Source organism: Dicentrarchus labrax, unplaced genomic scaffold (genome assembly GCF_905237075.1).
Source record: "Dicentrarchus labrax unplaced genomic scaffold, dlabrax2021, whole genome shotgun sequence".
Lineage (NCBI taxonomy): Eukaryota > Metazoa > Chordata > Actinopteri > Moronidae > Dicentrarchus > Dicentrarchus labrax.
This window is the reverse complement of record NW_026136723.1, coordinates 14,102,622-14,126,309: the sequence shown is the minus strand read 5'-3', so window position 1 is coordinate 14,126,309 and position 23,688 is coordinate 14,102,622. Positions and strand designations below refer to the sequence as shown.

General features: G+C 42.9%; 2 protein-coding genes and 1 long non-coding RNA gene across 4 annotated transcripts; 2 read left to right on the top strand and 1 right to left on the bottom strand.

Moving 5' to 3' along the window:
* The first annotated feature begins 227 nt into the window (after nt 1–227).
* btd (biotinidase) lies at nt 228–3,738 on the top strand. The gene is made up of 6 exons (XM_051389852.1): nt 228–1,256; nt 1,827–1,976; nt 2,130–2,281; nt 2,391–2,568; nt 2,666–3,259; nt 3,335–3,738. The coding sequence occupies exons 1-6, from the start codon at nt 1,038–1,040 to the stop codon at nt 3,605–3,607; spliced, it is 1,566 nt and encodes a 521-aa protein (XP_051245812.1). The 5' UTR covers nt 228–1,037; the 3' UTR covers nt 3,608–3,738.
* LOC127357562 (serine/threonine-protein phosphatase 6 regulatory ankyrin repeat subunit A) lies at nt 3,726–23,462 on the bottom strand. 2 transcript variants are annotated; one of them, XM_051389835.1, is made up of 29 exons: nt 23,001–23,462; nt 15,502–15,585; nt 14,576–14,654; nt 13,501–13,571; nt 12,705–12,905; nt 12,531–12,618; nt 12,216–12,358; nt 11,886–11,993; nt 11,584–11,688; nt 10,636–10,714; nt 10,380–10,494; nt 10,076–10,158; nt 9,931–9,994; nt 9,620–9,688; nt 9,320–9,460; nt 9,092–9,203; nt 8,871–8,897; nt 8,538–8,612; nt 8,030–8,231; nt 7,777–7,864; nt 7,533–7,650; nt 6,451–6,673; nt 6,244–6,331; nt 6,060–6,143; nt 5,818–5,966; nt 5,648–5,730; nt 5,425–5,507; nt 5,245–5,336; nt 3,726–5,147 (listed from the first exon to the last, which is right to left on the bottom strand). In XM_051389835.1, exons 1-29 carry the CDS (start codon nt 23,025–23,027, stop codon nt 4,849–4,851), a joined length of 3,180 nt encoding a protein of 1,059 aa, XP_051245795.1. In that variant the 5' UTR covers nt 23,028–23,462; the 3' UTR covers nt 3,726–4,848. The 2 variants fall into 2 exon arrangements, with proteins under 2 accessions (XP_051245795.1, XP_051245793.1); XM_051389833.1 differs by lacking the exon at nt 23,001–23,462 and adding an exon at nt 17,480–19,098.
* LOC127357592 (uncharacterized) lies at nt 11,348–15,562 on the top strand. The gene is made up of 3 exons (XR_007882280.1): nt 11,348–11,434; nt 11,563–11,698; nt 14,940–15,562. It is a non-coding gene; the product is annotated as an uncharacterized LOC127357592 (long non-coding RNA).
* Nucleotides 23,463–23,688: the final 226 nt, after the last annotated feature.

Here is a 23,688-nt window from a genome sequence, read left to right as displayed (position 1 = left end):
AGGAGCAGGCTGCAGGTACTGTCAGGACAGGAGGGAGTGTTAACTGGTTCTTCAGTCAAAGGTACAATGTGACATATTGCTCACTTCATAAATAACAGTTCTGTTTATGTAGTATTCACATTCACACTAATGAAGTCAAACTCCTTACAGTGTTACCATTGACAGTATGTTACAGACTCCTGCATGCCCTTAAAAAAAAAAAAAAAAAAAAGTATATGACCACAGCTGCAGTTACATTGTTTTCCATTATTTTTAACTGTATAGACCTAGACCACCCTGGTTTACTGATCTAGAGGAATATATTCAAATATATTGTACTGTAATTCATTCCCATGCTGCACTGCTCTTCTGTCAACAGTGTCTCTCCCTCAGGCAGTCAGTAGGTGTGGAGGTGGAGCAGGGTGTACCTATAACTTAACCTGTATGCAAATAATTGTAAATATTTAAATAGTTAATTAGATCCTGTGCCTCCCTTGTAGATTTTAATGAACATTTTAACAAATATACAGTACGAGTACGCTATCTAGTTCAATTCTAAGTATTAGATGTCCATTTACACTGCAGTTTGCAGTGATGTATTTATTGATCAAACAGAAACAAACACCAACTTAACCAATGAAAGAATAATGAAAAGTAATTGAGTAGTTACTAAAATAAAGTTATTAAACTGTTATTTATTTGATTAAATGGGGAAAAAAGTCCAATTTGTGTACTTCCTGGTTATATTCCTAATGCTTCCTGTATTGTATTTTCAAATTAAAGGTGTTTGTTTCTGTCTAGTTGCCTGGTTGCCGCTAGTGCTGTGAACAAGCTATTTTCTGTGATCCGTCCTCATGTAAAATGTAAAACGAGGAGCTGCGGCAAAAAACTACGACCATGTGGATCCACATTTATATCGCACACATCAAATCACCTCTAAACCCAGAAATTAGTCAGCTGAGTCAGCAGTTTACCTCCAGCAGGACTTCTGACCCCTCAGGCTCTGTGGCAACTGTCCCGTCAGGATTACACCATTCACGTCTCTCAGGGAACAAACAATGTCTCTGTTTTTTGTCTTTTTTGTGAGTCTTCCTTTAATGTGGGTCGCCGTGCAGACGGAACCCGTTGCGGGATCCTCGTACGTTGCAGCTGTGTACGAGCACAAAGTAATCCTGAACCCGCACCCTGATGTCCCGCTGTCCCGCGCCGCTGCCCTGAGACACATGCGCGAAAACCTGGATGTTTACGAGGAGCAGGCTGCCCGGGCCGCTCAGCAGGTACTGCCAGCACAGCGGAGAGTTATATGTAGTACTTCAGTCAAAAAGGGACAATGCTGCTTATTGCTCAGTTTATAAAAAACATTAAAAGTTATAAGTTTGTGGTTCATTCTGATTGTCACATTTTTTCCCCCCATAGCCATATTTTTAGCTGAAGCAATCAGTTATTATCTTATTTTTAATTTTTAACTCAAACCTTTCGCTCTGTTGGTCCTTGGACTCCAAGTAAAGTCTCAAATGTCAGTGCCATCGTCCCTTGCTGTAAATGGCTAAATATTTATCAGTTATCTGAGCTTGTATCATAACCAGAGAGCACTACATTTAAGATTCAGCTTCCCTAAACAGGGAATAATTAAAGAGCACAGTCAGGATAACAATACATTTAACTTAAATTAAACTTGTGATAGCAGGGTACTGAAAACAAGTTGGTGTTCCCAAGTAAACGGCCATCAGGAGTGGTTGTGTTTCTCTGTATGCTCACATGAAGAAGCACTTTTAATGTCACAGGGATCATGACTCACTCTATACAGTCGAGTAATGATGTCTCCTGTCTCACCTTCCCATGGCCAGGGTGCTCAGATCCTAGTGTTTCCAGAAGATGGTCTTCAGGGTTTCAACTTCAGCCGTTCATCCCTCTCTGGCTACCTGGAAACCATTCCTGACCCCCAGGAAGAGAGCTGGAACCCCTGCATGGAGCCAAGCAAATACAACAACACTGAGGTGCACAATAATACTTTTCATTTTGAGGTTGTTATTGAACAGGTGTTTTAATATGATACACTGACATGGAGACACCACTAGGCTGAGAGAGCCTTTGCTCATGCCTTGGCTCTGTGAATAGAAATCATATTGGCGTGTGGTTGTGTTTCACAGGTTCTCCAGCGGTTGAGCTGTATGGCCCGACGTCACAACCTCTACCTGGTGGCCAACATGCCTGACCTGCAGCCCTGCCCCCTGAAGACAGACCCCTCTTCCTCCTGTCCCTCTGACGGACGCTGGCAGTTCAACACCAATGTGGTTTTCAGGTGCAGTGTAGACCTTAAAATAGAATTAGTTTAGCTGAAGCCCAGCAAGAGCACCAGTACATCATTTTCTAGTCTATGTGAACAGTTCAGAGTATCTTCTTTCATACAGGTCAGATGGTCTGCTGGTGGCACGCTACCATAAGCACAACCTCTACTTTGAGAATGCCTTCGATACCCCGCCGCAACCTGAGATCATAACGTTTGATACACCTTTTGCTGGGAGGTTTGGCCTCATAACCTGCTTCGACATCCTGTTCCACAAGCCCACCATTACCCTGGTGGAGAAGGTAGATAGACAACCACTCAAATTCTGCATCCAACTCTACATTCCTGTGTTCGTTCTTCTCTTTTTCTAACATCCATCTCACTTTGGAATCCTTTTAGGGGATGCGTCAGCTGATCTTCCCCACAGCCTGGATGAACCAGCTCCCCCTACTGGACACGATCCAGTTCCAGCAGGCGTTCAGCTTGGGTTCCAATGTCACCGTGCTAGCAGCCAACATTCGTAATGACGGACTGATCATGACAGGAAGTGGTATCTACACCCCTTTTTCTGCCACCTACCACCACGCAAAGAAAGGAGACCCAGAGGAGGGCAGGCTGGTGGTGGCCAGGATGCCAGTCTTAGACCCACTGTGGGTGGGGCAGAGGGTGGCCACAGAGAAGGGGGTAGTTGAGGGTGAGTCCACATCATCTACAGCTACAGGATCTGGATACTGTGACAGAGAGAGCTGTTCTTCTTCTCCGGAAATTGGTTCTTCGTTCCCTCCCTCCTCCGCCACCTTCATCTCATCCATGATGTACGACCCATTCACATTTGTCTTCTTAAATGAGACAGACGGTGAAGTGAAGGTGTGCAATGGCACGTTTTGCTGTTACTTGCAATACCGGCGGTCACCACAAGGCAGCAGTAGAGAGCTCTACGCATTGGGAGCATTCTCTGGAACACACACTGTGAACGGACGCTATGCCCTACAGGTATGAATGAGAATAAGTTTGGGTATTTAAAATTGCTTCCTGAGAGTTTTAATATTTATCACATCTCTGCTGCAGGTGTGTGCACTGGTCCGCTGTGCAGGGTTGGACGCCGCATCCTGTGGACAGGAAGTGGGAGAGGCAGAGTCTAAAATGGACTTCCTTTTGGAGGGGAAGTTTGGGACCAGATACGTGTACCCATCAGTTTTGACTAGCAAGCTGGTCCTGGAGCAGCCGGAGCATCTTGAAAAGGCTGCAGATGGCAGAGTGACCATGAAACACTCAAACATGACTGGTGGGCTGGTCACTGCCTGTCTGTACGGACGGATGTATCACATGGACAATGAATGAATTACTTTGGAATAGATGAGAAAAATATCAAATAAATAAAAAAACGTTCTGACCAAGACTGATAATGACAATTCAGCTGTTACAAATTTGTATTCTGTCATGTACAAACTGCAATAAATCAAAAACAAATATCTTTATTCATCCATTACTTAATCTTTACAAACATTGCACCAAGTAGTGTTCAACCTCTGCCTGAAAGTAGCCTGTTCCTTAAAAGGCAATATTAATTAATTTCTCTCCCTCTCTCTCTCACTCTTCCAAACACACACATCTCTCTTACACACACACACACACACACACACACACACACACACACACACACACACACACACACACACACACACACACACACACACACACACACACACACACACACACGTATACACAGTGTGAGCCCACTCCCCCCCCATCTCCAGTACAGTACACCGACATTGAGTAGTTACAGCATTGCAAGTTAAAAGTTCCTCAGGCCGCTCTTTCCGATCTGTCTCCTGGACCAATCGTACAGTAAATGGGTCTTACATCCACCTGCTGTCAGAATAAGCTTCCAGGGATTCCACTTGGAGTAAATTTATAGGATTCAATAATCATTTCCTCTCTTCGGAATTGAAAAGTGGTTTTAAGAACAATTTACGCAGCATTATCAATGTGACAGCCATCAATGTCTCCCCTGGTAGCCCGAAGAAGAACTCTGAATAAAAACTCAAAAGTACAGTAGGGAAAACAGTAATAAATGACCTGGTCCCGTAAGATTGTCCCTCTGATTTTCCTTTTGACAATTGTGCTAAAAAAAAGCAGTCCTCTGAGCTTGTCTTCAGTAGATGCCCTTTTAGTAATAGTTGAAGGGAAAATTGTGAAAAGGCTTAAAACTACTGGAGAAATGATCATCAAATAGTATGAGCTTAATTTAAAAAGAAGAAACCATCACTTTAAATTTAAAAAGACACTGGTCATGTTACAGACCATAAAGTGATACTGTCTGAGAGAAATGTAGTGCGTATTCACCTTTTTGTATATTTTAGTACATTGTTTTCCGCCACACAGGTTTTGCATCTTGAGGAAACAAACATATGGTTTACAACAAGGGTTATTTTTTTATTTGAAGAGGCTTACCTAAAAATAACTGGCCCTACTTTCTCCCTCTTTTCTCTCTTTTAGTTCCTTGCCAGTGATCTATTAAGGCTCCTGAGTGGCTGGCTAGCCTGCCAGTATTTTAGGGCTGTCCAATAGCAGGTATGTCCTCAGTATGTCTCTGAATCGGAATCATTCAGTTCATCGTCCACAGAGATGGAGGATAGCGGGCGCTCCGGCCTGCAGTAGGAGGCATGGTCAGGCCTCAGAGGCGGTGGGGCGTCAAAGGCCACGCCTTTGGAGATGTGGTTGTTAGTGGGGTGGTGGTTGATGACTGTCTGCGTAAGAGAAAGCGCAGGCAAAGCTGTTATGGTGACCATAGGGGAGGTGGGCATCATGGAATTGAGGATGAGCGCCAGGCAGTCGGCCACATCACGGTTGGGAGCGCAGGACAGAGCTGGAGTGTAACCTGCAGATAAGAGAGGAGTGAGTGAGTGAATAAAAAAAAAAAGAATAGATCACATTTCACTGTAGAAATACGTGTGAATGGTAAGATGAAAACTGACCATTCTCATCCACCGCTAACACACTGGCTCCTTTCCCCAGCAGCTCTTGGACCACCACTGTCAATCCCTTCCTGGCTGCTACGTGCAGGGGCCTGCAGGAAGGTGGAGGGAGATATAAAAGTTAAAACCAATCCTGTCTGAAGTTTATTACACTGCTGCACAACTGGGAATACTACGTACGTCTGGAGAGCAGCGTTGGTGCAGTTGATGAGGTTCCTGTCGCTGATCTTCTCCAGGATCAACAAGGCACTCGTCTCATGACCCTGAGAGGAAAGTACAGTTGTCCCATTGTAACCACTGTTAGGTCAGAGGTGCTCATATGTGCTTGGTGACATGTTAATATCCACATTTCACCATAGCCAGCCATTTCCTGTCTCTCTCTCTCTTTCCTGTGAATTGTTACCTTGCTGCAAGCCAGATGTAATGCTGTGTTCCTGTGTGTATCCTGTAGTGCCAGGTCTGCTTTAGCACTGCTCACCAAGACCTCTGCAACACATGAGATAGTTACATGTCAAAAGGTTTAGATAAATAAAAGGCCAATAGTGTCTACTATGTGTCAGTGCATGTACTGACCCACAGTATTGGTCTGTCCGTTGAGAGCTGCCATCATGAGCGGCGTCCTGCGCAAGTGGGTGTCGACTACGTTTGCCTGAGCTCCGTGGCTCAGCAGCAGGGAAACACACTCCACGTGGTCGGAAAAAGCTGCAGCGTGTAGAGGGGTCCTGTATCGACAACAATATATCAGCAAAGCTTGTGCTAACCCCAAACAACTTTCATAAAAACGTGATGGGTTTGAGTCTGTTTGCATCTCTCACCTGCCCTTAGAGTCAGTGGTGTTTACGATAGTTGCGCCTAGGGAGTCAATTAACATCTCAGCTACTCCCTCGTTATCGTTCATACTGAAACACACAGCACACACCGTCACATACCCCCACTGTTTATGTACATAAAAAGTAAAAGTAACCAAAGTCATTGGTACAAACAGACTCATTATCTTACACAGCACAGTGCAGTGGACTGAAAGAGTTGCCCTTAATCTTCTTGAACACCTCCTGGTCTAACAACACTTCCACACAAGCATCATATCCTAGGAAAACAGAAAGAGGACAGAAGTTCAAAGGGAAGAACAGATGTACAATACTTCTCTGCAGTGGCTTCATAAAGAACAGACATGTTTCTCAGGTGTGCTATGCTGTGTCCCAGTACCGTTGTAGCAGGCCCAGTGCAGAGGTGTGTAGCCCTGGTTGTCAGTGAGGTGTGTGTGAGTGTGTGAGCTGGTGGCGGTGGCCTGCAGCAGAGCACCCAGAGCACCCACACGTCCGCAAGCAGATGCCAGGTGGAGAGGGGAGCGGCCCCGGATGTCTTTGACACACACGCTGGCCCCACGCTGGAGAAGGGCCTCCACACACTCCTCCGGGCCGGTCACCGCCTGTGTGAAAGATTACAAAGTGGGAAACACATTAGAAACTAGAATTACTGTGCCGGGTTGTCTGCTTCTGCCACCAGTCAAGCTGCAGTTTACATCCATGTCTGTCCAGACTCATAATATTTGTGGTGATTGGTGAATACTTGGGAGGAACTGAATAAAAAGTATAAAGTGTATATTGGGCTAAATGGAAGTTTTTGCTAGTGAATATACATTTTTGAACTGGTTTTGGAAGGATTATCATTGATGTATTGACTAAACAGGTACACGTGTACTTGATTATTATGTAAAGATGAATTCTCATAGAGTATAGCTACAAAACATGTGATGCATGCATTTTTAGATGAAACTCACTCACAGAAACACGATTACCTAGCCAATATGTTGCTTGCAGTCATGTGATTCCGATGAAGCTCGAAATTCAGAATGAGGCAGTAAGTGTAAGACATAATGGATGAGATGGATGCTAGTTATTGTTTACTCATTGTGTCATCCCAGTAAACGTGTATGTTAAATATGGATGTTCATTCTTACATAATAGTTAAAAAACCTATTTTGAGGTCACAATAACCTTTGAGTCAAAAGTGCAACCAAGTCATTGTCTGACAAATTGTAAAAATCAATTCTTGAGTTATGTGTTTTGTGAGGTCACGGTAACCTTTGACAACCAAATTCTAATCAGTTCATCCTGAGTCCAAGTGGACATTTGAGGTCAATTCGAAGAAATTCCCTCAAAGCATTTACAAGCATGTGAAGGATAAATGGATGGACAGCTGGCTGGAGAGAGCCATAAAAAAGTAAAAAAAATGAAATAAAATAAAATAAAATATTAGGTTAGTGGGTGGGAGTGAATGTTTCTCACCCCTCTGTGTAGTGCTGTCCTCCCCCAGCGATCCTGATTCTCCACACTGGCTCCTTGACTGAGTAGAGAGTACACACACTCTGTGTGTCCATTCAGCACTGCTAACATCAGAGGAGTCCTGTAAACAGTAGAAATAAATCAATTATTTTATTTATATTTCCAGTGAAGCTAGTTTGAGCAATGAGAAGGCAATGAAAGCCTTCAGCCTAAGCCATTTTGTCTACGCACACACACATGCACTCACTGTCCGTTGGCGTCTTGTGCGTCCACATTAATGTGTTGGTTGTTGTTGCTCATGAGCAGGCGCAGGCACTCTGGGTGGCCATTCATAGCTATGGCAGACAGACACACACATGCTTTGACATGACTTATTTTTCCAAAGAAACAACACGTTTTTCCATTTTAAAAGCCAGAAAATAAATAAATCTCCTTCATGTGAGGTGAAGGTGTTACATTCAAACAGATTTCTTTTGCTGGGTGTGTAACTGTCTGTATACCTGCAGCATGTATGGCTGTCTTTTTGTTTGTGTAGTCACGGGTCATGGGTGAGGAGCCATGGTGCAGCAGCAGAGAGACACACTCTTGGTGACCCCTGGAGCAGGCCAGGCTGAGGGGTGTCCGGCCGTCTGGGCTGCAAACGTCCACTTCCAGCAGGGACGACAAGAGAACCTCTAAAGCTCCACAGTGTCCGTGGTAAGCCTAAATCAACGAAGACACACACCCAGGACTCGAAATTTACTTTTTGTTTCTATTTATTATCCCCGATTTATTGGGTTTTTTTGTGCCTTTATTTTGATAGTTTAACTGAACAGGAAAGGGAAGATAGAGGGAGGATGACGTGCAGAAAAAGGCAACAACTGGATTTGAACACAGGGCACTGCAGTAAGGACTAAGCCTAAGGCGCCCCACACACACTTTTTTGATGTCCAATTGTAACAGACAGGGCAGAGACAGTGAAATCCTGGATGTGAAAAGCAAAATACACACACACTGACAAATACTTACCGCCAGGTGAAGTGGACTGACGGGAGCCTGGCTCTCTGAGTCACTCAACATGTCCGTTCCTGATGTTTCCATTAACTGAAATACAAAGAGATCAGATCCATGTTTGTGTCCTTGACAAGTCACTGCCTCGCACAGACATCAAGCCACAGTCACACTGCTCCATGTGCTCGATATTTATTAAATATAGTAAATATCATCAGACATTGTCGGCCTTATCTGCCTAACAGCTGCCTAACCACCATATTCCCCATTTGCCAAACAGAGGGAGCTACGTACAAAGAATTAATATAAGGGCTCATTGTGTTACAGCGGATGATGGAATTTCTTTCTTACCACATCAAGAGGTGTTTCACTTGCCATCTGAAAGAAACACAGACAAAGACTGTTTATGATACCATGACAAGTGAACATGTGTACTGTCATTTTCTCTACAGTTCTAAAACATTTTATCATATGGAAGAGATCAGATTTAATTTGCATGATGTTTCAGATGTTTCTGACCCTCCCTGTAGAACATGCAACATATGTTCACTCAGTGTGGTAGCTGTACACACCAGTTCTAGGCAGAGTGTGCGTCCGTAGGCTGAGGCATAGTGCACTGCACTGTAACCCTGCCTGTCTCTCACTCCTGGATCAGCATCATTCCTCAACAGGTATTCCACACACCTGACAAAGACAAAAGAGAACAGTTTTTTTTTTCTATAAAGAGCCTTCATCTGACACTGAGGATTCTTTGATACTTAAATATAAACTATATCAATTAAACATGTAGTACAACATACTTTCCATCAGTGTCAGCTGCAGCAGCATAGTGCAGGGGGCTGCAGCCTCTCTGGTCCAGCTCATTGATGCTTGCCCCGGAGCCCACCAAAGCAAACACACACTGGTAGTTACAGTTGGCTGATGCATAGTGAAGTGGAGTCCTGGGATGTGCAGAGAGTCATCATCAACTATTACATATGCCAGCGAGGACTTCATACCTTCATACTCCCTCTACTCCCTGAAATGTAGTCAAAAGTCTACAGACCTTGTTTTATTTCTATTCCTAGCATTTCTAGAATTAAACTGCATGCCTGTCTCACCTTCCAAAGTTGTCTTTCCTGTTAAAGTCCGCTCCTATGTTTAACAGCAGGTTCAGACACTCCAGGTTCCTGGTTGGAGAGACAGCTTTAACAGTTATGCTTTGTTGACATACCAAATCTATTGTAATCATGTGCATTCTGTTTGTGATAAAAACACAAGTCAACTAAATACAGAACATAAAAAAAGTGCACTAAATAGACAGAAAACATTAAACAAAAGGTTATACTGTTAAATAAGCAACAAAGAAAACCATTAAAAGAAGGTGAGAAATTAAACAACAATAAGGCTGTAAGCAGGAATGATGACTCACCCTCCAGCTGCAGCAGCGTGTAGACAGGTCCTTCCAAAGTCATCAGGGGTGTCTATGTCAAACCCTGCACCAATATGAAATCAGCATCAATTAGGATGTCAACTAGTTGATTCTAGTGGCAAGAATGGTGTCAGCATGAATGTACCTGAGGACAGCAGCTTCCTGCAGCAATCTGAGAAGCTGCTGAGAGCTGCCAGGTGTAGGGGGAACATCCCATGAATGCCTCTCCTAAAAAAATTTGAAAGGCAGATAAGGCAAGTCATCACAGGACATGGAAGGTAAGGTGTGAGAACATGGAGCAACACAAAAAGGAGGTTGAAAGAATGGTTTCTGTTGAGTTAAACAAGCTCCACTCATCACATTGTTCCCTTTTTATTTGTTTTTAAGTAAATAACAAATTATGTTCAGTGGGAAGATAGACAGATGGTTAAATGTCAGTTTTTACTTACTTGGCGGTGTTGGCTCCGTGTTTGATGAGTGCTGTGATGATGAGCTCATGGCCACAGCGGGCAGCGATGTGAAGGGCAGTGTTTCTGCTCTTGTCCTCACAATCGATCTCAGCTCCTGCACACGCATAAATAAAGGGTGTATGTCTGCATTTCCATTGAAACCCTTTTATTGTGCCATTGTTACAATCGCTACCAAGGCATGCAAACTAATTTGAATTCAGTCATGAAGCAAACATCATGCTGTACAGGCTCTCACCATTTTGAATGAGGGCCTGCGAGCAGGAGAACCTTCCATGAGTAGCTGCCATGTGGAGAGGAGTCTTACTATCCTTACTCTGGACAGATGGAGGGAGTGACAGTGGAGAGAGGCAGAGGGGGACAAAGATGATGATTAGATTTTTCTGTACAGTATTAAGCCTTCAGATCAGTCTTGCAGTGCGGTAGAGGTACATTAAAGTGCCAGCATGGGAAGCTGACTCAGCTGTGAGTCTAATACTGTAGTTGAACCCAGGATGAATACTCAATGGCACAAAAAGGTAGCACTCACAGATTTCCAGGAAAAAGTGCTTATGTTTTAGCCTCATGGACAAAGGCCATAAGCTGAAATGTTACCACTTTTTCTGACATGGCCAAAAAATGTGTGTAATTGAGATTAGTCAACTTTTTCCTGGAAACCTGGGTGTGCTACCTTTTATGCCTTTGGGTATTCATCCTGGGTTCAACACTGGAACTTAAGACTTTGGTTTAGCACCACAAACAAAATACTGGGAAGGCGCATCCTCTCTAAGAGCTATTTAATACTGTAGTGTTAGAAAAGCTTAGAATGAACAGAAGCTATATTAGACCCCCTTGTGGACCACACATACACCCACACACATATTCCCTGAGCAGCTTGCAGCCTGAGGGAGCCACCCCCTCCCCCTCCCCCATCTTCTTCCATATGGCCTTGCATCTTGAGGCTGTGGGGACCTAATAGCAGTTTCCATGACTGCTACCATAGTGTTAACAACACTGTCATTTCAACGTTCTGCTAGATACTGGACAGCTGCAGATTGGTAAGAGCTGAGGCTCCTTTTCGTTTTGTTAAAATAATTATACAGGCCATGTATATACGCTCACTTCAGCTATATTAATATACAGCCACTATTGTTTCTCAACTAAATTGGTGTGCTTTGTATGGAAGTGTATCTGCATCTGGACACACCCGCATGTTGATGTGAGCTCCGTGGGCCAACAGCAGCTCCTGACACAGCGCCCCCTGGCGTGAGGAGGAGGCAAAGTGGAGAGCAGAAAAACCCCTCTCATTCACCTGAAGCAAGGTACCAAATAACACGCAATTAAACACACACAATTACTATGCACATGCTATCTCATACAGACACACACACACACACATACACACACACACACACACACACACACACACACACACACACACACACACACACACACACACACACACACACACACACACACACACACACACACACACACACACAGACACACCTGGTTGACGTTGGCCCCTGCCTCAATGAGCTCACTGACCACCACATCCTGTCCATTGTAACAGGCCAAATGGAGTGGAGTGTTGCCATAAGCATTCACCTCGTTGACCTATGCAAAAAGAGCAGAAATCTATGCTTATGTAGTGTTTTTCAGGAACATAGCATGACTTGGCTTTTTTGCATTTTATTGACTTGAGAATATGAGATTGATACCATTTTAAATAGCATTTATATTTTTAGTTAAAGATATGGCTAGGTCAAAGGGTCATGGTACATTATGTACACATTAAGGACACTGCTAGTGCATGCATGTCTGTATGTCTGTACTGACGTGGACCCCCAAGCCCAGCAGGTAGTGCACTGTGCTGCTCATGCCACTGGAAGCAGCTGCATGGAGTGGGGTGTAGGCTTTCTTGTCCTTACAGTCGACCTCTGCTCCGCTGGCCACCAATAACTTCACCACCTCCAGGTGACCTGAAACAGAGAAGGGCAGTATGAAAATGACACAAAAAAGTGTCAATTCAGAGTCCAATTCAACTAAGTCAAGACATGTTTACTAGGGGATTTAGCAATTACTGAAAGCAGTATATGTTAGTGTGTATGACTAGGGAGAGACAGAGGCTTCATCTAGTATGTCACGTTGTACCCATGTAGGCTCCCCAGTGGATGGCTCTCCTGTCCTTCTTGTCAAATGCATTAATGTTGGCTCCCCTGGACAGCAGCAACTTCACCATCTGTCACGCAAAAGTAAATTAGCTGATTAATTTAACTGTTGACATGTATGCAAGTGTCTCTGTGTGCATCTAAAAAAGAGACCAACCTCTACATGTCCACTGAAGGCAGCGTGGTGCAGGGCAGTGCGTCCTGCTCGGTCAGACACATTGACATTGCTAAGCAGCGGGACCAAAGCCTCAGCACAGCGTACCGCCTTGTTGCTTGCTGCAACATGGAGTGGCGTCTGCCAGTTCTTGTCCCGGGCGTTAACATCTGCACTGTGTTTCAGCAACACTGCCACTGCATCCTGGATGGAGAGCGTGAATGGGTCAGAGTGTGCAGACAGACAGTCTATTTTCAAACATGCCTCAGTGTTCTAACAAAAGTACGCACCAGTATGTGCAGGTGGCTGTGTGTGGGTGGTTATAAAGTATTTGCTATTCTTAGGGGGCTTCCATGCCGACAATAGCAATGAGAAGGAGAAACAACGCGAGCGGCTGTGTGGACCAAGCAGAATAGGTCAAAATATTTTGAAAGTTTATCAAAGACCAACACGCTAGTTATGTAATTTTACCCTTTTAAGTCTAGATTGTACGAATCTGTAAACATAATGCCGACAACAATCATTTTCTCCATCTCATGCCAGTAAGGTAGCTACAAGATATTCCCCTTGTTCTGTTTTCTGTCATCACAGTGGACTCAATGTAATGAGAGAAGAAGTAAGAAGAGAGAAGAAAAGAACCGTTAGTGGGGAAGCCCCCTTCGTAGGGTTGAATTTGTGTTATCAAACACAGGTTTCTCCAAGGTATAAAAAGCTGTAATAACCCAAAAACATAGTAAAATAATTACAGTGGAGTCATCACAGCGCACATTAGTAGTAGGTTGTTTGTGTAATGCGTTACCTCACTACATGAGGCAACAGCTCGGTGAAGAGGAGTCAACCACTTGTTGTCTTTGGCATTAACTCTGGCTCCTTGGATGAAAGAAGTGAGAGAGAGAGTGAGAGATGTCAGAGATATGTCAACATTGGCTCACATGGCAAAGACAAACATGGTGGTAAAAATGTCTCATCATTGAAGGATACACTAAAAGAGCCAATAAAACACATTGGGGTGTGAATAGTAAAAAGAAAAGACAAACTGAAGTCTTTTTCCATGACTTATGGGAGACGGTGTTGTGAGCCAACAGTGCCTGGAAGATATAAAACTTCCATGACCCTCTTTGGCACAGCCTGGGGGTCAAAATAGCCCTGAAGCTGCACCTGTTGCTTGCTCTTCACATAATTGAGAAACAGTGAAAACACACACACACACACACACACACACACACACACACACACACACACACACACACACACACACACACACACACACACACACACACACACACACACACACGCTTGTGTTATGACAGGGTGGGCCCCACCTCCTGACATGCTCAGCTGACTTCAGAGGAAGTAAAGCCGACACAGACCCTATCGGATGATTGATAAATCACAAAGAGAGGTTGACAGACAGAGCAGTGAGCATATACACAGGAATAGAAACATGAGGATGAGAGAGATGAAGAACAGGCAGTGGGTTTGAAGAATTTAGGAAGTCATGGCAGGATAGAAAGAGGATGAGGTAAACTGACAGCAAACAAAGTGGTGTTGAAGGTCAACATGAACTTGACATGCATGTATGTATACATGGACTTTTATGACTTCCGTATTCCTTAAAACTATTTACTGTGCAATGAAATGCAGTTAATTTTTGTCAATCAATAAACAGGAAAAAATATAGGGGAGCTAATATGGACACACAGACTAGATAGATGCACACACAGATGGCCGCTAACAGCCAGTGTCAATAGATGACTAAGCTTTCAAGTAGAATTGAAATTAAACTGAACGGATAGCTGACTAGATTGATAAATAAATAAATAAATAAATAAATAAATAAATAAAGGGTAGTAAAGCTGGGCTGTAGTGTTTACCTGAGAGGATGAGCAACTCAATGATCTCAGCGTCCCCCAGATAGGCTGCTGCGTGCAGAGGCGTCCGCTTCTCGTTGTCCTGGCAGGAGACAAAACACAGAAAAACACAAATTTAAGCACGTGTGTTATTTCTCTTTTTTCACACAAAGACGGGCCTTGAGACACATGCTCACAAACACACGTCATGACGGGGGTGACAAGTCCCTAACAAAATCTATAAACCTCACACTGCTGCAGACCGCAAGAAACATGAGACTACTTCCACAAGGAGAGAAGTGTCTATCATGTGTTCACTTGTATTCTTCTCTTCGCTCCATCACTTCAACAAACCCTGCTTCTACACCCCCACCTCTCTCTCTTTCAGTGCAGGAGAGAGCAATCAACAGAGTGGGGCTATAAACACATGTCATGTGACTGCAATAGGCCTGGGCCAGTGTTGCTGACTCCAGGAAGACTCAGTGTGATGACCCCAGCACTATAGACCAACAGCAAGCACAGAGAGAAAAACAAAGAATGTGAAAACAGAGTGGGTTGTAAACTGAGAAAAATATATTCAGAAAGACAAAGGCCAGAGAGCGAAAGCGATTGGAGGGGAAAAAAAGGAGAGATATCAGGTGTAGGTTATGTCCTTAAACCATAGGATAGGATAGTGTTGAATGAACAGTTCATGTTTCTTGCCCTGGCTGACAGCTATATAAGATGGGGTAGCTGCCAGAAGGCACGCTCAGTCAGCCAAGTAATCAATAGGAACCCAGATCAATTGTAGCCTACGAGCTGACTCCGGCTCTCCTTGGTGTTTTTTTTATATTTCAACGTTGTGTGTGTGAAGCTTAAGAGTCACAGAATATTACACAGGGATCGCAGAACACAAACATACTACACTGGGAATAAATCGTGGGAAACAGCAAGAAGTGTGTGTGACTCACCTGAATGTTGACATCCTCTTTCTTGAATATGAGGGAGCGGACTTCATCTGGGTCCACGTTGAAGATGGCTCTTAACAGAGACGGCTATAGAGGGAAAAATCAAAAACAAGACAAAATGCTGATGTACACTATTACACACTCGATGTACAAGGCAGTCATTTTCTATGCTGACAACTATGTTATCAGGGAGAGTTATGAGAGTTACAAATGGGAGAGTCTTACACACAGACACTATAATCCTGAGCTGGGAGAGAGCCACAGGTCACAAATGACCATATATCACCAGTTTGTTTATGACAGTAGCAGCTGCAGCATACATCACATAAACACATGCATGCATGTACACACCATTACATAAATGTTTGAGTCTGTGAGGGGTTAAAAGTTGTGCTCTCTTGCCACCTGGTGAGAGGCCAGCTGATAAGAATATACAGTGGTGTAAAACCATAAAAAAGAGAGGGGAAAAAATGACTAGGTTAGCCACAAATGCTGAAGTATTTCAGGTATTTATTAGGACGATTTAACAAGTTATACAAGGTATGTGTGTTCTTAAGACAGAGATTTCCCCAGAAAGAGGAAGCTGCAAATGAATGAAAGATACAAAAACACACTGAGCACGGCACTATAATCACTTAAGTTTCATTTTCGTACATCTGTGGATGTAAACAGCATGAGAGCAGGATGCCTGATACTGAGATTGGGATTTGTAAACACAGAACAGGGAGTCCATTCAAAAGGTTAAGGGAAGTACCACTATTTTAAGCTCACAATTAAATTCTGCATACTGGATTCAAAATACAGTAGTCTTTTGATGTTTTTATATTTAGGTAATTTATTGTCTTTGTGACCTTTTATCTTAGATAACTAATAAAATCTTAAATCATGTACACCAGAACAACTTTGACCCACATTTTGAGCTTTATTACTTTCACATGGAACCCTGCAATATAAACAATTTGTTACTGATACTGATAACTAATATCTTGTTTTGCGACATATTGCTGCACAACCATGACTTTCTAGTTACTGTGATCATGATTATAAATCACTAGCCTATTTGTCACTAAGATCTGAGTGATTCAATTTTATTTATAATCACACTACTCTCTATTTACTTCATTATTTGATCATTATAACAAACTGTTTCCTTGTGTCATTATGTTTGGATATGTAATTAATATAAGGACTTTAAGTAGATTGATAACATACAATTTAAAGCAGTGCTTTTCTTTGTGCTGCATCATTATTGAAAATTCACTGACGAAATACAAAAACACAAGTACATGCATACCTAGTGTCACATGCGTACCTTTTTCCCCAGCCATGGTTGCTAATCAGTACAACACGAGTACTATGATGTGGATCTGCTCCTTACTCGGTTTTCCCCATCCCTCTCTCATTTCGTCCAAACTAAAAATAAGTGGGGCTGTCAGGCATGTCGGCGTCTGTCTCATGCCTATTACACACTGATGACCACTGCAACTATGTCAGAGATTGGAGAAGGTAGACACGGACTAAGAGCACAAACCCTGTGACTAGAGCCGGCACATCTTCCCTGGCTTTAACCCTCTTCGTGAACACTTCAAAGAGCAGCTCTAATAGGATCAAAAGAACGTTCACTACCATGTTTCAATGGTAGGCTTGCCCTTTATACAGCACAACACTGGAGTCTACAAAGGCCAGGCTTTGCTGATAATCTATACAAACCAGCAGTCTCTTCTCATATGGCAGGGCTATATTGGTGATTATATTGGTGCTATATTTAGCAATGGATGCCAAGTGTTGGAAGTGCGTTGTATTTTCATGCAATATGATGTGTAACTATGCACTTCAGCTCAGGTTTAAACTTCAGGCCAGGTATGAGAATGTCACATAAAAAACTGTTAATAAATCTTAAATGTGGCAACGCCTCCGCTGATTTAGATTCAGAAAACTCTAATTCAATCAGTGAAGAACCAAACAGAAGGACCCATCTCACCTTGTCCTCTTGAGCAGCAGCCCTTCGAGAGGCATGATGGGATCTGCGGTCTGGGGATGATTTGGGCCGGGGAGGTGGGGGCGAAGAAGAGGGCTCATCCTCCTCCACCTCCTCCAGCACCACAATACACACACGGCTAGCCCGCTCTGACCGCATCAGGAACAAACAATCACACACACACACACCCCAACACAATCACTCACTCACACACACACACACACACACACACACACACACACACACACACACACACACACACACACACACTCTCTCACACACACATAAATACACTGTTCCCTCTTACATACGTGGGCAATTCAGGAGCACAAAGGTCAGCAATTAATCCCACAAAAGGACTGGGTTCCTCGTAAACAAACACTGCACATCTTCAGGTAAAATCCAATGTGAAATCCAGTTCTGTCCTCTATCTGTCAGTGTTGCTTTGCTGCATGTCTCCTCTCCTCCTCTCTCTAACCCACACTCGCACTCTGTGAGCAGCAGTAGCGGAGACAGCAGGGAATTCCTCTGCGTAATGGTGGCAGTAAGCGGCATGCGGCAGAATGAGCTTGGGCTGCCTAGCAGCACACAGGAAGCTACATATCCTCACTGCTGTGCTGCAGCCAGGAACACACACATACACACGTCAGATGCAAAAACACACACACACACACACACACACACACACACACAGAGAGACCCTGTGATTAGCGTGGACGGGGGCCGTAGAAGCCAATGTATGTGTGGGCATGCGTCGCTCATTTCAGGCAGACTGCTGAAGCAAGCTCTTTCAAAAGGAGAGACAGAGAGAGGGAGAGGAGGGGGAGGGGGAGAGAGACAGACAGAGAGAGAGAAAGAGAGAGAAAGAGGGAGGGAGGGAGAGAGAAAGTGAAAGGAAAGGGGAGGGGAGTAGGGATAAAAGGGGAGAGAGAGAGAATAATAATTGTAGGCGGGTACCTACTGTAGAGCACTACAAAACGAGAACAAGAAACCTGAAGATGAATGGAGCAAAGGACAAAGAGGGAACTTGGGACACCAATGGGTGCAAACTGGTTACAGAAAGTTAACTGAGAAACAAAGTGACTCACAATGCAAAATGTAAACAAAAGGAGATTAAGAGGGAGCGATAGATGAAAAGGGAACAAAAAAATAAATGAATGGCAACAAGTGAGGGAAACTGCACAGCTAGGGCCCTATTCTAATGAATTATCAGGTAACTTGCTGGATGGTGCTGAAGCCCGAGTCCCACATGAGTTCTGTTAAGTGTAACAACAAAAGTGGAAGTGAAATGATGATGCTACAGTAGAGAATGATGGTGCAGCACTATTGATTCTTTAGAGAAAGCTCCGCTATCTTCAGCATCCAGTCCAATGTTGTTTGTTGAGCACTTCAATATTGTCTGGACATCTGAAGGTTCATGTCTGTATTGTGATTTTATTATCCCTATTTTATGGATTCTGTGCTAAGCCACTCAACAAAGCACTGATCTTTGGTATTGTACATTAAAGTAATGGTGTGAAGCATTGAAGATCTCCTCATATTCTATTATCTAAAAAGCTGCAACCCACACAGCCTTGTAAAAATGAAACCATGTGCACTACAATGTTGTGTTGTTTTTAGAATTTGCTAAATAAGATTTTAGTGGTCTGCATCTTCATGAAGTTGGTGCTAAAATAGAAGCGACCTTCCAAATGTTAGAAAATAAAAGAAAATGGATACCAGATCAGTGTGTGTACGTGTGTGTGTTCCAGTATGTTCTTTGGTTTATCGGTGGCATAGCTTCAAAAGTCCCCATCTCCTCATTATAAAACTGGAACAAACTGGCTTTGCCAGAGAATGTGAGGGTAGCTAACAAGACCAGTCTGTGCGTGCATGTCTCTGTGTGTGTGTCTCAGTCTCCTTCATATTCAACACAGATCCTAAAAAGAGCAATCTTGCCAAGCCACACAACCCCATTAACTCAGAGGGAGGAACGGAGCAAAGGAGGGCGAATCAGAGGGAGAGATTCAGTTGGATGGAGCCTTTCAGCAGACCTAAATTTTAAGTCTAATGGACTTACCATTTACATTCTTAATATGAAAGACAGGCTAACAATCTTTCTGCTCCTACAGCAACTGAGCTGATGTTACAGATTTGCTTTGAAAAACACAAATAAAGAATGATGTTTGGGTAGCAAAGTATATAAACAAACTATGTTTTGTCTCCCACTTGCTAGTGCTGGGGGTACTCTCAGGAACGTAGCCCAAAGATGTTTACATTGCAGATTTGTTGCCATTTTCCAACAGAAAAGAGTCTTCCTGTGATCAGCATGTGTATTCATGTGTGTTTAAAGATGCAATCAGGACTCAAAGGCATGGCTGAACATGGAATAGGCAGGACATAGTAGAGCGCACTCCTAAATACAAGCAACAACAACTGAAAAAAACATTTTGTGATGCGTTGGACATGTGCTTTCATGAGGCAGGCAGAGCTCAAATGCCTGCTGCATTTGTGCTGAGCTGGTGCTCATACAGCAATGGGACACATACAGAAGGTGAACCTGATCTCGCTGCAACAACAAGAGGATGCAAGCAAGGTATTATCACAAATACCCATGAATAAAATTCCATTACAGCATATGAGCTTTACTTCATGAGAGTGACTCAACGTGACAGAGTGCATGTGTAAGTGAAAGTATGCAGCTTGCACTGACCTCTGCTCTGACCCTGCGACAGGATGCACTGTGTGTAATGTAATCCCAGTCCAGAAACACAAAGGCCAGCACGTGTGTGTGTGTGTGCGCACTAAGACACATACTCACACAGACAGCAGCAATGAAGAGGCAAACATTTTGAGATTTCAAAGCTTTTAAAGATCAAGAGAGGGTGATCTAATAGCGCTCTGCTGTCCTGTATGGTATGCACATTCTGACATGCTATCCATTAAATACTCTAACTGAATGGCAGAGATTGGAGAATAAGTCATTAACATTACATGAATCTGAATTGATACGTACAATTTTAATGCTCCAAAATACACCCTGATATTCATGCCAGACCGCGGCGAAGCAGCTTCACCTTAATGTTGACTCATCTGTCGAAGGTGCTACTTTTCATTAGTTTTTAGTCATATCTAAATGATATAGTTATCATAGTGTATATTGCAGTGTGTATCCTCACGGTGGCCTGGCCCACTGATTCTGTCTACTAGTAGAGACACAGTTATGATTATTCATTTATTGGATAAGTCTAGTTTTTATTGTACAAAATGCAACGTGGAAAAACATAACTTAAAAATAAGCAAGATATGCCACCAATTTTAACATTGCTTCCTTTTCAAAACAAAATATTTTAAAATAGTTGAATAAACACCATAAACGTATGTTTATAATGTATTTCAATATTCCAAGAGATATTTCTCAGATGTTCTACTGCACAAGAAACAAATGAGTTACAGCAGTTGTTTCAGCTATGCAACGGTGTGGCGGTATATGAAAAATTCATATCATACAGGAAATTAAAGTAACATAAAGCACTAGTATACAGGTTCCTCCGGTGTATTGCGCAGTACTACCTGACAGTAAAAAAAGGGAGAGCAATTGTACTGTATGTATACTGTACACATTTCACTTGTGGGCAAACAAGATGTTACATGGTGCTGAGAGGCTCTTTGGCTACCAACCATTAACACAGTACTGCTGATGTATGCATCATAAAAGCCCTAATCAAGTAAACACAAACAAAACTACAATACGCTCTCTTGTATGCTTGACCTTCTCTTTTCATTGAGTGTTTAAATGCCTCTACTATCTCTCCCCAAGCTGCTGGGTTAGGAGACTGCATGCTCCAAAGCTACAGGACGCCCTCTAGAGGACAAACAGAAGCCTTTGCCAAAAGTGACACTCACTCCTGTCCCCAGTCCTGCCTGTCTGAGTGTGACTATTTTTGTCCATTCGTCCAGTTCTCTTTCAGCACTATAGAGAACAATGGAGAATAGAGCGGCAGATCAAATCACACACACACTTCCGTTTGTTGCGTTCCTGCTGACTGCTCTGAAGACTGGTCAGTCCAGGACAGGCCACAGAGCGCCACTTTGACTGAAGTTCAAAAACATTATATCTTACTATAACCATTTAGGCCAATTCTGAACCCACACATACGATTTCTAAGCACTTGTCTGCTTATTATATTTAACAACAAATCATTTAGTCTTTAAAATGTAATAAATAAGGGATGCTTAATACAAGTGACCAGAGCTTTTTAATTGTCTGACTGAATTGCACTCAATTTACAATATAAAACTGAGAAGAGAATAAAAAGCATTATATTAAAAAAGATGTTGAAGAAATATTTGGTAGTTTTACTTGATAATGTAAATGATTAATAATCATAAAATATCAAATTTTGTGTTGATTGACATGAGCTAACTGAATTGTTTTCCTAGGTCATTACTTCCCTCTACTTGTCAAGCACATACACACACAAAAACTTTTAAATAAGTAAATAGTAGTATATACAGTAGTAAGTATTTTGTCAATTTTATTTAAAATGTAATGAAACACGCAATCCTTATTTAACAAGCTCCTTTAACTAACAATAACTCTGTAGCTGCTGTTAAGTTACTGATCCATGTGTCTAATGCCCGCTACAATGCCCTGTGTATCAGTGCCTTTAAACTAGTTCCCAGCAGTGTTCATAGCAACTAATTTAAGCTTGTGGAAAGTGTGTACTTAATGACCACAGCTGGAAGCAGCACCACCTGCTATTTTAGTCTGACAGCCTTTCTTATCTCCAGCAACAGGTGACTGACCACAGCTACCCCAGAGAAAATGTGCAGGGGCTGAACTAGACAGCTGACAAAGCAAACTCCCTGGGTAGCATATCAGCTTGCAGTCAGTTAATTTGGAAACATGCGATTCTAATTCAAGATAAAACGGTTCACTAACTTTAGCTCAATACTCTTACAGCGGGATGGAGCACAAATAGCTAACCATACTTGTCTAGCGTGAGTTCAAGTTGCTAACAAACATTAGCAGAGCAGGGGGAGTTAGCCACCCTGTTAACCTCACAGCTATCCAGCTGTGTTCACCAGCGCATCACCACCAGAAAACAGCAATAAACAGCAACAGTCAAAAACACCCAACAACACTGACAACCGGTCGTGTAGTTAATCTCTGATATGACACGAAACTGACCGAGTTAATTGAATTAAGTTAACGTAAGGCAACAGGTGACACGACGTTGGCAAGGCTCTTACGTTAACCGGTTTTCTGTCAACTGGTAACTGCTAGCTAGGTAGCTAACATGTCAGTTGACTTAACGGTTAGAACGTTAGCCAGTAACTTAGACCACACCGGTTGCTGCTAGGTAACCGTAAATTAACTTAGCGTTAGCTGTTCCGTGTTAGTGAAGTTAAACTATCACTAAAATGAGCAGTCAGTGTAACACGGGTGTTGACTAACGTTACATTAGACTCCTACCAAACAAGCGGTTAATGAGTTTCACAAAAAGTGACACCAGCGGTAAGCTAGGAAGATTAACGTTACCTGGTCTTGTATCTTCAATACAGCCATATTCCCGGTGCAAAGCCTAAAAGGAGGCAGTAACTCGCCCGGGAGTTACTGTAAATTAACCGGGGAGAACTGGGTGAGGACAGACTCTCCGGAGCGGAGTCAAACGGTGCAGCTTCCCCCCTCTTCCTTCCTGCCATGGACAAACTCAACACATCATGGGACAGAGATGACAAAACGGGAAAGTTGGGACCGAAACCCAGCAGTCATCAAACTGCATAAACATAATGCCGGCCAACACTACCGACAGCTCACACACCCAGTGACTGGCTGCAGGGACAGACCACTCAGCGGCAATAATGGTAAGTTCTTACGTTTCACATTTTAATGGACATTTGAACACTACTACCTGTAACGTTAATGCTCTAATTTAAATGTGTCTGTCGTACTTTGCTGTACCTTCATCATTTTATTTCCCACAACGTCAAATGTCTTTACAAAGCGGACAGAAACTCTACGACTCACATATCCATAATGATTCTTCCATTTTTGTGTGCCAATTTTTGAGTCTCCATTAAATATTTATTCTTACTTACGTTAATATTTATTCTTACTTACGTTATAAGGAAGAGTGCAATTCAAGAGGTGTGACAGGTACACTTCCTGCATGTACAATGTCATAATGATAAAGGTGTGTCATACAATCCCAAGAACAGTTGCAAAT